This window comes from Sander vitreus, chromosome 9 (assembly GCF_031162955.1).
Source record: "Sander vitreus isolate 19-12246 chromosome 9, sanVit1, whole genome shotgun sequence".
Classification (NCBI taxonomy): domain Eukaryota; kingdom Metazoa; phylum Chordata; class Actinopteri; order Perciformes; family Percidae; genus Sander; species Sander vitreus.
Window position 1 is genome coordinate 31809266 of NC_135863.1, and position 13731 is coordinate 31822996.

Here is a 13731-nt window from a genome sequence, read left to right on the forward strand (position 1 = left end):
GACTCATTTTCCTCTCATTCCAGTGACAGTGATGGGGAGAACTACACAGTCAAAAAAGTGTGTGTACCCGGTTTGGCTGTTACCAGTCATGGTAAGAGTCTTGATACCCGAGCACCTTCACTACCTGCAGGATATTCATCCTCTTCAAGCAGTGAGAGTGAAGCAGAAATCACAGACCTAAAAGTGAAACACAATAAAAGCGGAGTGATCGATGAGCCAGAAACTCTGTCAACTGACCTGGATCGCCAATGTATCTTCCAAATTAATAGGCGTGTAGATATCAACGCCCCATTACCAGTTTCTGATTCATCTTCTAATGATGAGAATATGGATGTAACAACAAAACGTTCAAATAAGCAAGAGCAAAAAGAGGTGGACATGGCAGGACTTCCAGTTAAAGAGTATCAATCTGTAAGCCATGATGCCATAAAGCCACAATGGCCTGCTCAAGATCTTGGCCATGCTACTCCCATCAAGAGGCGTGCCCCATCGCCACCTACTAATTCTTCTTTTAGTGGTGAGAGTGCAAAGGAAACAATGGACCACATGCAAAAGCAAGGTGAGATGCACATGACTGTGCTTCCACTTGGAGTATCTCAAAACGTACATTTGGATCATCCACAACCGCAATGGCCTGTCCTAGATCTTGAGCGTACTATACGCATTAAGAGGCATCTAGATATCAAAGCACAATCAACTGACTCTGACTCATCATCTAGTAGTGACAGTGAAACAACATACCACACGAAGAGGCCTGGGAAGGTGGGCATTGCAGGACTTCCATTTCAAGAATCTCAAACAGGAAGCCATGATCCAGACACAAGTTGGCCTGCCCTTGATCTTGAGCATATTCCTCAAATCAAGAGGCGTCTAGATATCAAAGCACCATCTCCTGATTTATCTCCTAGTAGTGGCAGTGAAGACGAAACAACAATCCGCATTAAGAAACAGGAGCAAGGACAGATGAACATGGCAAGGCTTCCAAGTAAAGTATCTCAAACTGTAAGTTATGACACACAAACACACTGGCCTGTCACTAATCCTGAGCATACTACACGCATCAAGAGGCGTCTAGATATCAAAGCACCATCACCAGCTTCTGATTCATCTTCTAGTAGTGACAGTGAGGGTGAAACAACACACCACACAGAGAGGCCTGGGAAGGTGGACATTGCAGGACTTCCATTTCGAGAATCTCAAACAGTAAGCCATGATCCAGACACAAGGTGGCCTGCCCTTGATCTTCAGCATATTCCTCAAATCAAGAGGCGTCTAGATATCAAAGCACCATCACCACCTCCTGATTTATTTTCTAGTAGTGACAGTGAAGATGAAACAATAATCCACATTAAGAAACAGGAGCAAGGACAGATGAACATGGCAAGGCTTCCAAGTAAAGTATCTCAAACTGTAAGTTATGACACACAAACACACTGGCCTGTCACTAATCCTGAGCATACTACACGCATCAAGAGGCGTCTAGATATCAAAGCACCATCACCAGCTTCTGATTCATCTTCTAGTAGTGACAGTGATGATGAAACAACACACCACACAGAGAGGCCTGGGAAGGTGGACATTGCAGGACTTGTATTTCAAGAATCTCAAACAGGAAGTCATGATCCAGACACAAGTTGGCCTGCCCTTGATCTTAAGCATATTCCTCAAATCAAGAGGCGTCTAGATATCAAAGCACCATCTCCTGATTTATCTTCTAGTAGTGACAGTGAGGATGAAACAATAATCCACATTAAGAAACAGGAGCAAGGACAGATGAACATGGCAAGGCTTCCAAGTAAAGTATCTCAAACTGTAACTTATAATAACCCACAAACACACTGGCCTGTTCTAGATCTTGAGCATACCACGCGCATCAAAAGGCGTCTTGATATCAAAGCACCATCACCAGCTTCTTATTCATCTTCTAGTAGTGACAGTGATGATGAAACAACACACCACACAGAGAGGCCTGGGAAGGTGGACATTGCAGGACTTGTATTTCAAGAATCTCAAACAGGAAGTCATGATCTTGACACAAGGTGGCCTGCCCTTGATCTTAAGCATATTCCTCAAATCAAGAGGCGTCTAGATATCAAAGCACCATCACCACCTCCTGATTTATTTTCTAGTAGTGGCAGTGAAGATGAAACAATAATCCACATTAAGAAACAGGAGCAAGGACAGATGAACATGGCAAGGCTTCCAAGTAAAGTATCTCAAACTGTAACTTATAATAACCCACAAACACACTGGCCTGTTCTAGATCTTGAGCATACCACGCGCATCAAAAGGCGTCTTGATATCAAAGCACCATCACCAGCTTCTTATTCATCTTCTAGTAGTGACAGTGAGGGTGAAACAGCACACCACACAGAGAGGCCTGGGAAGGTGGACATTGCAGGACTTGTATTTCAAGAATCTCAAACAGGAAGTCATGATCCAGACACAAGGTGGCCTGCCCTTGATCTTCAGCATATTCCTCAAATCAAGAGGCGTCTAGATATCAAAGCACCATCACCAGCTTCTTATTCATCTTCTAGTAGTGACAGTGATGATGAAACAACACACCACACAGAGAGGCCTGGGAAGGTGGACATTGCAGGACTTGTATTTCAAGAATCTCAAACAGGAAGTCATGATCCAGACACAAGGTGGCCTGCCCTTGATCTTAAGCATATTCCTCAAATCAAGAGGCGTCTAGATATCAAAGCCCCATCACCACCTCCTGATTTATCTTCAAGTAGTGACAGTGAGGATGAAACAATAATCCACATTAAGAAACAGGAGCAAGGACAGATGAACATGGCAAGGCTTCCAAGTAAAGTATCTCAAACTGTAAGTTATGACACACAAACACACTGGCCTGTCCTTGATCTTGAGCATACTACACGCATCAAGAGGCGTCTAGATATCAAAGCACCATCACCACCTCTTGATTCATCTTCTAGTAGTGACAGTGATGATGAAACAACACACCACACAGAGAGGCCTGGGAAGGTGGACATTGCAGGACTTGTATTTCAAGAATCTCAAACAGGAAGTCATGATCTAGACACAAGGTGGCCTGCCCTTGATCTTAAGCATATTCCTCAAATCAAGAGGCGTCTAGATATCAAAGCACCATCACCACCTCCTGATTTATCTTCTAGTAGTGGCAGTGAAGATGAAACAATAATCCACATTAAGAAACAGGAGCAAGGACAGATGAACATGGCAAGGCTTCCAAGTAAAGTATCTCAAACTGTAACTTATAATAACCCACAAACACACTGGCCTGTTCTAGATCTTGAGCATACCACGCGCATCAAAAGGCGTCTTGATATCAAAGCACCATCACCAGCTTCTTATTCATCTTCTAGTAGTGACAGTGATGATGAAACAACACACCACACACAAAAAGAGAGGCCAGGGGTAGTAGGGAGTGCAGGGCATTTGTTTCAAGAATCCCAAATAGTAAGTCATGATCCAGAAACACAGTGGCCTGCCCTAGATCTTGGTAATATAACTCGCATCAAGAGGCGTTTAGACATCAAAGCCCCATCACCACCTCCCGATTCAATATTAATTGGTGGCAGCATGAACCATACAGTGGAAGGAAAGACAGATGAAGCTATCAAAATTACTCATGGTCAGTTATCAAACAGCTCAATTGAGCAAGAGGAGGGTATGGAAAATTTAAGATACCCCCCAACAACAGTCGAACCAGATTCCAGATGGCCTAGACTGGATCTCAGCAGTGCCCTCTATGTCAAAAGGCGCCTGAATATCAAGATATGTTCACCCCCACATGAGTCATCTTCCAGCAGTAATGAGAGTGAAGGTGAGACAACAAACCTACCTGTTAAAGTTGAGAAGGACAGAACTGATGTGGGGATTACAAGTTATCAACCAGGGAGAAAATTGCCTGACATGAACGTGACTGTCCCCCACGTCAAGAGGCGTTTAAATATCAAAGGATCATCTCAACTAACGGACTCCTGCTCCTCCAGCAGTGACAATGAAAGCAGTCTTTCAAGCCACACAGTGAAACATGAGAGAGACAAAGGATATGTAGGGATCACAAATCATGAGCAACAGGCAAAGTTGCATAAGTTGAGTCTGGGTGTCCCCTACATCAACAGACGTCTGGAAATCAAAGCGCCATCACCACAATCCGATACGATTCTTAGTAGCGTGTCTCCTGGCTTTCGAAAATCTGAATCAAACTCTTCCAGAAGTAACAGTGAGGATGAGTCCAGGGACCACCCTAAACTAGGATTGGGAGTCTCCGCCATATCAAAGGCTACTGAAAAGGAGTTTATTAGATTGCCGAAGACCCACATTTCTCGTAGTCCAAAGACAACAATACCAGACCACAATATCAAATTAGAAAAGTATACAGTTATTAAAGAAGAAGTGGGGGGGGAAACAAGAAGTGACACACCAGAGATAACCCCAGAACTTCAGTCACGGTGGGCCACGATGAATTTGGGTGTCTCCCGCTTCAGAAAGCGTCTTGAAATCACATCAAATACACATAAACCACCACATCTGCCCTCATCACCTCCACCTGACTCCCCCTCCTCTTCCAGCAGTGAAAGTGGAACTGGGAGTAAAAGCAGCAGGATAGGGCGAAAGAGAAGGGGAGTTGGAATGCAAGGAATCATACACACAGAATCATCTCAGAGTCTCACCAATATCCCACATATCAGGAGGGCTTTGGATATCAGAGCACCGTTACAAAGGGAATCATCCAGCAGCAACAGTGAGGATGAGACAATAGACCACAGTGGTCCTGACCTGAGTCTTGGTGTCCCACGTGTTAAGAGGCGTCTGGATGTCAAGGCACCATTACCAGAGCAAAGTGATTCCCCATCTTCCTGCAGCGAGAGCGAAAGCAGACATGCATCAGACATGTCAGGAATGACAGATGATGACTCTCTAATCACATATAAGCGTATAATTATGAAAGCTTCATCGCCACCAAATAATTCTATCCACCCCAGTGGCAGTGGCACCCCTATTGACCAGACAAAACAAAGACATATGGGTGCTGAAATGCTAACTGTTGCGCAAGAAGGTCCATTCCATAGTGTGGGAGACAGAAATGCATCTCTTGCCCCAAAAAGAGTTCCCAGTATGAACTTTGATGATGTAGTAAAGAAAAAGATTGAGCAGCCCAGACACACCACGGGTGTGGACCTGCCACCCGAGATAAGGTGGATTGGCGTCGGTCGTCAGCTGTCTGACTTTTCCATCCCCAGTTCTAGGAGACATCTGGACGTGGGCTTATCGTCTCCACAGCACCCTTCATCTGCAGAGCCAGAACTTACCCAACCTGACTCCTCCAGTATTGAAAGTGATCACACAAAACAAGACAGAGGAAGAGCAGATGTGACACTGATGCATAAACACTTGTCTCTTAGTTCCAACAGCGTTTCTCTTGCATCCAGCAGACCTGAGGAAAGGATTGAAAGAAAAGGCCTCAGTGCCCTAAAAGCCATGTCATCGTTGAGACGAAAGTGGGAACCATTGGATGAAAATTTAGATAAGGGTGCATCTCCTGTTTCGGATTATCAAGATCCACAAAGCGTCACAAGTTTTAACTATCGCGGGTCTGAGGACATCAAGCCCCTGGCCAAACAGCCACCAACACAATTACATCTTTCCTCTACTTCAGTAGATGAGAGAAGAGCTACAGATTTGTTGTATGATACTCCCCGCTACAGGAGGCATGACATTGGAGGCATTAAACCACCGCAGGGGGCTCCACCTCCTATTCCAGCAACACCACCACCATATGAGTAGTAGGGCTTACATGGAGGTCTCCACAGAGCAGTAGGACACAAGTGTTGGAAGGCACCAGATCCTATCTGCAACAGAGCAGAAACAGAGGAATATGACCCTTCTTCACTTGCGCAACAAAACCCAGAAGTTTATTTTGACTCCTCAAACGTGAACATTAGTGAAGTTTTATTTTTTTTAAGTCACTGCGCCCTTAACACTGACGAAAACAAGCATGTGATTGGCATCGTCTGATCTTAAATTGGCCAGTGTATGACGCAAATATTGTGTAGTATATTGAATTTTACAAGTATTAGGCTTGAAATGAAATGTAAATATGAGTTTGTGTAGAACTGTTGTAGAGTGCAGTAGTAGAAGGCGTCATAAAAGTATTTTTCAAAGTCGCTTTATTTCTGTGAATCGCTTTTAAAAAGAGGTCTCCCTGTAATTAATTTTGCAAAGAGAATCCATATCATCCTAATGGTCATGTATTATTAATACTTATTAAGAGAACTTAATAAAACCATCGCTGAACAATATTATGCAGAGCCTTCATTTGTAGAAATAAGTAACCATGACAGTACTTTTTGTAATGGATAAACTATTAATTTGAGAGCCCAAATATAAGCCAGTAAGTTAATAAACCTTTTTTATTTATGTATATAGACATAGGTTATAGTGAAAACAGACATAAAGACACTTACATAGTTTACATACATATATACAGTTGGGACAAGGCTGTTCATCCTCCTGCATTGTCATGGGAGAACACTAAAACATTGATCTCTACACAGTATTTGGTAAGCAATCCAACAACTACCTCAATCATAGATGTGATGCTGATGGTTGATACATTGTAATGACAATGATGTCCAGGCTTTCATATCATTTTAGCTGCAGGGGATTTCAATGCTGCAGGGGATTTCAATGACACAATCAATATTTTGTCTTTACAACAAATTTCAACGTGTGTTTTGTGTGTCATGACTGAGTAAATAAATTAAATTAGATCCTGTATACTGGCTGCAGCTACCTACAACTTTTTAGCATGTGTGAGATGGGGTAAATGCAGGAGGGAACTCCTGCTCCACCGTGAGGTTACAGGTGTGTTCCAGGTCTTCTATAGACACAATCATGTTTCATCAGAATTAACATAACATGATCGTGAATATCAAATTAAGCACAAAACACTTGCACAAATTCTTGTGCAAAATAAAAACGCTTTTGAAAAATGTTTTCAAAAAATCTCATCCATTCACAAAAGGCTCTGTTGGAGCATGCATGCAAATATTAAATCTGACGATTCAGCATTACAACACAGCCAAAGACAAAAATGTATACATGTGTTACAAGAACATTATACTAGGCAAAAAAGAACAGCATAGCATCATCACAGTTCCAAACCGTCAGTGTCCATTGTTTTGATTAGATCCTACGGGTGGTACAAAGCAATGCTTTCAGCAAACCTACCTTTCTACTCAAGCCTTAAGGACCTCGTCCTGAGAGGGTCACTGGTCTTCCACTGTACTTATATTAACACTGTCAGTGTTGGGAGAGATGCTACTAGTAAGTGGAGACTTGAAACTTTCCTGGGACTAAGGAGGACAAAACAGATGCCACATATCAAGACAAAATGGACACCAACAAGCTCTATGTCAACTTATAACACAGCCCAAACAGTCTGAATTCATCCTGAAGTAATCCCTGATCACTCAGTGTGTGTGTCTGTGTGTGCATGAGCATATGTATACATATGCGTGTGTGTGTGTGTGTGTGTGTGTGTGTGTATACATTTGGGTTTGTTGGTATGTTTGTGTGTGTGGGACACACAAAGTGACTTCCATGTTTTGAGGCACAATAATACTCTTACCGACACAACGTAGATACATAAATCGGTTATCGGACCAATGAATGCAGATCAGAGTCACTAGTGGCTCACCGCTGTACTGTAATAAGAGTTAGTAAGCAGCAATGCTGATTTGTTTGGTGTTATGAGGTCTAAAGCCTTTGCGGGGGGTTAGCAAACTGTTAGCATTAGCTTGAGCAAAACAGCAGGAAGGAACAAAAACTGAAGAGGAATCACTGGCACAAATCAACAGTAAACTGCACAGGCACCAGAAACCTGCGATAAACCATTTTGACACAGTGTGCTTCTTGAAGAACTCCTATCCAACTCAAAATATGAAAAACGATAGTTAGTGCCATATGTCCAGAAAAGCTCAAGTCAAGTTCATTGCACAGACATACAATATTGAAAGGTGCCCAGGTTCAAAGTGACCCTGTTAAGACTCAGACACAATGCATGAATGGTCACTGTTGGGTTCTCTGTGCTGAAGACAAGGGTGGGGTTCTCCTACCAATACCATTTTGCTTCCATCATCCACGTATGATACCATGCTATCCTAACACAGACAGCAATATGACATGTCACAGTGAGAGAGAGCAATGCCACTGGGGATTGCTGCAAGCTTGCCCACTATGCAACTTCGGTAGGGAACACAACTCCACAATGGCAGCCCTCCGCCTCCGCTCTCTGGGCAGCATGCGCCCAGGCTGCAAACCCAGTGCCCCCACCCTAGCCCACCCACAGAACCCCTCCGCTATCAGGAAGCACCCACAGTCACTGCTTTACCATATTTGTATTGTTGTACATATTGGTTGTTGATTCTCATAGTCGTCATTGTCACAGTTGTATTCTTTTTTTCTTCCATTTCGCGCTGCACCTATGACATCTGTCTTTCCTTGTACCATTCCACAAACTCGTCCAACAAAACGGGCCCTGATAAAAAAAAAAAAAAAAAAAGAGAGCAGAAGATTAAAAAAACAAACTTATTTGTGTTAAGACTCACATTAACATTCACATGAAGCACTGTTGTCACGTTTATGTGTAGATATGTGTTCACTTACAGGCACCGTCCTCATCGTAGTTACTGAGGTCCAGGTTGATTGTCCTGCTGAACTCTAAAACATTACACCATTGGTCTTTGTTGATGACTTTGTACTTGGATTGCTGAGGAATAGTAAACAGACAGTTTACAGTACAACAACCTTTTTGTTTAAAGTACCCCATTTAAGGCCAAACGGGAATTGACACAACCTTATATACAACTACTGTATGGGACATCTTTGATTTGGTCAAATGTTGTAGAGGGCATTTGTGACGCTTACTTCTAGAAACTGATTAAACACAGGGAACAGAGGCCACGTCTTTCCCAGAAGAAGTCCCAGCATGCACTTGGCTGTGTTCAAGTCCAAACTCCTCTGATCCTTTTCCTGTCCAATCAAAACACCCACAGCTTCATGAAATCAATGCAAAATGTCAACCACACTTTAAACAGAGGAGCAGTCTAGCAACATAATTATCAGCAACATTAGCCCAATACACAAACTGAGCTGAATTCCTTAACTCACTGCTGTTACTGAGAATAAAATATAACACTGTTATCACAGTCACTGCAACATGTATTCATTCCCTACAACAATCAAGACAGGCTATGTAAATAGGCTACACACTGTGTACAAAGTGCTTTCCCAATCCAAGTCAAACTGGAAAATGATCTTGACCTCAAAATATCAAGATTGTTGTGAACATTGGCTTGAATAGGAGATTATAAGAATGTCACTCAGGCACACTTAGCAAACTTAGTGAACACTATTCACATGAACTGAATTGTTTTAAGCGCTGTGTATGGGAGCAGGTTTGCAGAAAAGACTTGGCTTGACTCACCCGAGCAAAATCAAAGGCATATCTATAAATGAGCTTAAAACTGGTGCTGTCGTTTAGGACAGATCTCAGGTAGTCGAGCGAGTTCCTCAGCCTCTCTGTGGAGTCGCACCTGACAACAACAGAGAAGTGTTAGACCTACTGAATACCAAGGGCACTCTCTAAAGACATGACTAGAGACAGAGCAAATACAAACAATCTACAATCTTGAAAACAGCATGTAAAAATACAAAAAAATTAAATAGAGAGATGACATACTGTAGTAGGCCCATGCCTCTAAGCCACTCCTGGAGAGTGAAATATCCCATACTCTGGGCATCCAGCTTCCAAGCAAGAACCAGCATCACGACCTGGGCACGGACACAAACACCCTTTATAGCTACAGACATCCTTAAATAGAAGATGAGTCAATCTATCAACTGAAATGACAAGTCTATTACATGTCAAAAATCAGACAACAACTTACCCTAATAACCCTTGAAATAAAGAATGGGCATAAATAAGTAGTGACTCAAAATTGAAATTGGGCTTGTGCATTTTTGTGAATAACTAATTATTAATTTATTATTATTATGCTAACTTTTCATTTTTATTAAACATCAAATCATGAGAAATGCCCATCACATAACACAGCAAAAGGGTGTACAAATGACTTGCTTTGTTTGACTGGCGACCAGAAATAGAAAAGTGACCAAACAGATGTAACCAAAATGCAAGAAACCTGCTTACATTCTCTGGCTCCACTCCAATGTCCTCGCAGAACTTCTCCATGCCCTCTGGACCCACCACGTCATCACAACCTATTTTAGACAGACAAGTGTGAAGCCACATTCATTTCACATGTGGAGCTAAAAACCTGCGTCAGTGATCAGTGGTCAAATGCTAACAAACCCAGAATGTATGATGATGCGAGTGGAGCGATGGCTGCCACAATACTTTACAATCTAAAACTTCACCTGCATATTCATAGAACCACTCCAAGCATCTTTTACTGGAAAATGTCTCCTCCTCCCGGATTTGTGGCGTTTCATGTTTTCTGAAAACGCTGCAGATGAAAAGAACGTTTTAGTCACGAGCTCAGCAGCATCACTGCAAGCACGGTTCAGAATTTCAAAAGTAGTCAATGTGATTTAAAAAAAAAAAAAAAAAAAAGCTCGTTTCTATTATGGCTTTCCTACCTGCAAAAATAAAGACTTTTCAGACACATTCCTCTTTAATAAGCCACAATAATCAAGTGCTAACTGACACAGACTGAAGTGGCCTTTTTTATCTTTAACAGAGGGATGTCACACCTGTCCTGGCGACTTTTCTTGGCTGACATGTCATCTCCAGCTGAGGGTCTCCTCTTTTTCCTAGGAGGCATGGCTCTAGAGCAACAAGCTAGGGAAGGAAGTGGAAGACAGAATGAAGGAGCGCTTACTTATAAGAAATACATGGATACTGCTTATTTTCTCTTGCTAAACATGCTACTCTCAAGGAGCCTGGCAGAAAGACATTGTTTTGGTAGTAGCTTCATGCATGACTGTCCTAGTGATGACAGCGGTGACAGTGTTTTACATTGACTACAAAACACACAGGGACCAGCCGAATTATTACCTGAGGGGTGGCTATCCTGTCCAACGTCTTCTGTCAGGTTCTATCAAAACAGATACCACATGCTAGTGAGTTGGACACGCGTGTACACAGTGCACACTCACTAACACAAACCTAAAATAATATATAGTACACAAGCTACCAATGTGTATTTACCAGCCTGTGCAAGGTGTGGTGGATCTTATGGATGCTCGCCAGTGTAGTCAAGTGGGAATTCAGCTGAAAATCTATTTCCACAAAAAAATAAAGATAACGTCAAAAATTCAACTAAAGCATAACACACAACCTTGTGCTCCTAATTAAACTAATAAGCTTAGTACAAGGGGAAAACAAGGTGACATCATCGTAGCATCAACAAAAATATTGTGGTATGGTTTTCATTTTTGCCAGTAACCAAAGACAGACTCTACAATGCTCAACTTACTTTCGTGAGATTTCTACTTTAAGGTTTTACATTTCAGGAAACGACAGAAAAACATCTCACGCGACTGAGGGGAGTGACTCTCTGCATTCCTCGAAAGGCATTGCAAACTCGATCATATTTGATCATGCATGCTACCTTGTCGCCAAATGTTATCTATGGATTCCCGTTCAAAACCTGTCATCAAATCCCGATGCTTGTCAAATGTATTTCTAGAGGCCAAAAACCAGACAAAAAAAAACACACACACTGCCGAACAGATAGCACTAGCTGCATACCTAAAATTGTGTGCAGACGCGCAACTTGCACAGAGTTTACAAAGTATCTAGAGAGTTGAGCGTATGGGTGTTGTAGTCCATTTCCTTCAAAGAGGCCGTAGAAACCTCTGCTCTAGTTGGGAAACTAAACTACAATTCCCAAGCCTTAACAAAACAACTATTTCTTTCAGACCCCCTCTACCCCCTAACATTTACCCGAACTGATTGAATGCATTTATATTGTCTTAAAAAAATCTAACATCATATGCCTACTGGCACATAAGCATTGCGCAGACGTTTTGCAGCAGCAGATGTAGGTGCCGCAAAGCCCGACAGCACTGCTGCAGCAGGCAATGAAAGATGTTTTACACAACTGCGTCACAATTTTCATTCTCTGTGATAGTGATAGTCCGCAGTTGACCAGAAAATTGACCTATTTACAATGGCATTGCGTTGATCCTAAGTTTGAGTTGAAACGCATAGTGCATCCTCAGTAATGATGAATATAAACATCACAACGCAGCGATTACCATCGAAAACCTTCTGGATTTGACTAACGTCGGCTGCTTTAGACTGAGCACTGCTAACGCTACACACACAAAAATAACTCCAGCAAGACTGGTGTGTTAAATTAAACCCCCTGCATGTCCAAAACAACTGAAATGACACTAGCTATCCATCCTTTGTTGTCGCCCAAGACAACACTGGCAGATACAAAGGGAGCCCCAAATGGCACGGAATTCATACGTTCTCGTCTAATCTTACAGAAACACGGGCTAAAAGTAGATGTGGAAACACAACACGTCTGCTTGCTTCTCTCCGATAAACTCTGCAGCACCTGTGAAGGTTCGTAATTGAATGCAGAAAAGCCTCTATAACGTTACTACTTACTTGCCGCATCAGAGTGCATTTTTATGAAACATACAACTGTCTGTGGGAAGTCCGGAGACCGGCCAATAGGCGGGCCTTGTCAACGTAAACCACGCCCTCGGACGATGATTGAAACAGAAGCTGTTCGGTCTCCGCCTGTAGTCGCTGGCGATTGGCTGTTAAAGGTGTCATGTCACAAGAAGGAGGAAAAATAAATAGACCCCTCCCACACAGAAATGTGATTGGGCCGAGTTCCCAAACAGGCTGCGCTTCCTCTGTGATTCATTGGTCTAGAGGTTTTAATGAGCGCGTCAATCACCAGAATTTCCTCGTGCAAGCCTGAAACCAGCCCACGATGGAATCTGATTGGTCAATTTAGTCATAAGTAGACCTCCCAGAAGCCGCTGCTGTTTGGGTTGAATGGGTTCGTTTATGCTAATGTCAAGTCAGCCTGGCGGAGGTTAGTGGCGGTGCGTTTGGCAATGTGAATGGTGAAATGTCTCATTCCATGATGGTAGCATCAAAGCCGTATCCTATCAATGACGGCAGGGCATACCTTCTCTGTTCTCGTGTTGTCACCGGTCATTATACGTCGATTGATGTGCGCATAAGTCCTGTCCCAATGCTTCAGTTAACGTTACCGTATAAAGTTTAGCAACCGTAAGCACTAACGTTACTTGTCAGGTGACTTGAAATCCTTGGTATTGGTATTGGTATTCTCCAAAACGAACGGATACATTCAACATCCAGCTACGTTGTTGTTGTGGGAGAGTGCCTATGTTCCCACATTTCTAAGAAATGTTTTTTCCACTGAAAATTAGGCCCTGTGTTCCCACAGCGCTGTGTTCCCACATTTCTAAATTGTTTTTCAAAATTAGGCCCTATGTTCCCACATTTCCTTTTTCATAAATTTGTATCAGATTGTATCCCCCTTTCTCCCAATTTGGTAGCCAATTACACCCAACCTATTATCCAGTAGCAATGGACTACAGATGGAATGTAACCCTAACCCTAACATAGGGCCTCATTTTCAGTGAAAAAGAAATTCTTAGAAATGTGGGAACATAGGGCTGTGGGACCATTGGATTGTGGAAGCATAGGGC

The 13731-nt window shown here is 42.6% G+C and overlaps 1 protein-coding gene across 4 annotated transcripts; it reads right to left on the minus strand.

Moving 5' to 3' along the window:
• Nucleotides 1-7778: 7778 nt before the first annotated feature.
• dcun1d4 (DCN1, defective in cullin neddylation 1, domain containing 4 (S. cerevisiae)) lies at nt 7779-12712 on the minus strand. 4 transcript variants are annotated; one of them, XM_078259732.1, is made up of 11 exons: nt 12650-12683; nt 11237-11307; nt 11084-11123; nt 10780-10867; nt 10444-10532; nt 10217-10287; nt 9746-9837; nt 9491-9599; nt 8932-9036; nt 8671-8773; nt 7779-8542 (listed from the first exon to the last, which is right to left on the minus strand). In XM_078259732.1, the coding sequence occupies exons 1-11, from the start codon at nt 12666-12668 to the stop codon at nt 8487-8489; spliced, it is 843 nt and encodes a 280-aa protein (XP_078115858.1). In that variant the 5' UTR covers nt 12669-12683; the 3' UTR covers nt 7779-8486. The 4 variants fall into 4 exon arrangements, with proteins under 4 accessions (XP_078115858.1, XP_078115857.1, XP_078115855.1 ...); XM_078259731.1 differs by lacking the exon at nt 12650-12683 and adding an exon at nt 11505-12344; XM_078259729.1 differs by lacking the exon at nt 11237-11307 and having other exon boundaries at nt 12650-12668.
• Nucleotides 12713-13731: the final 1019 nt, after the last annotated feature.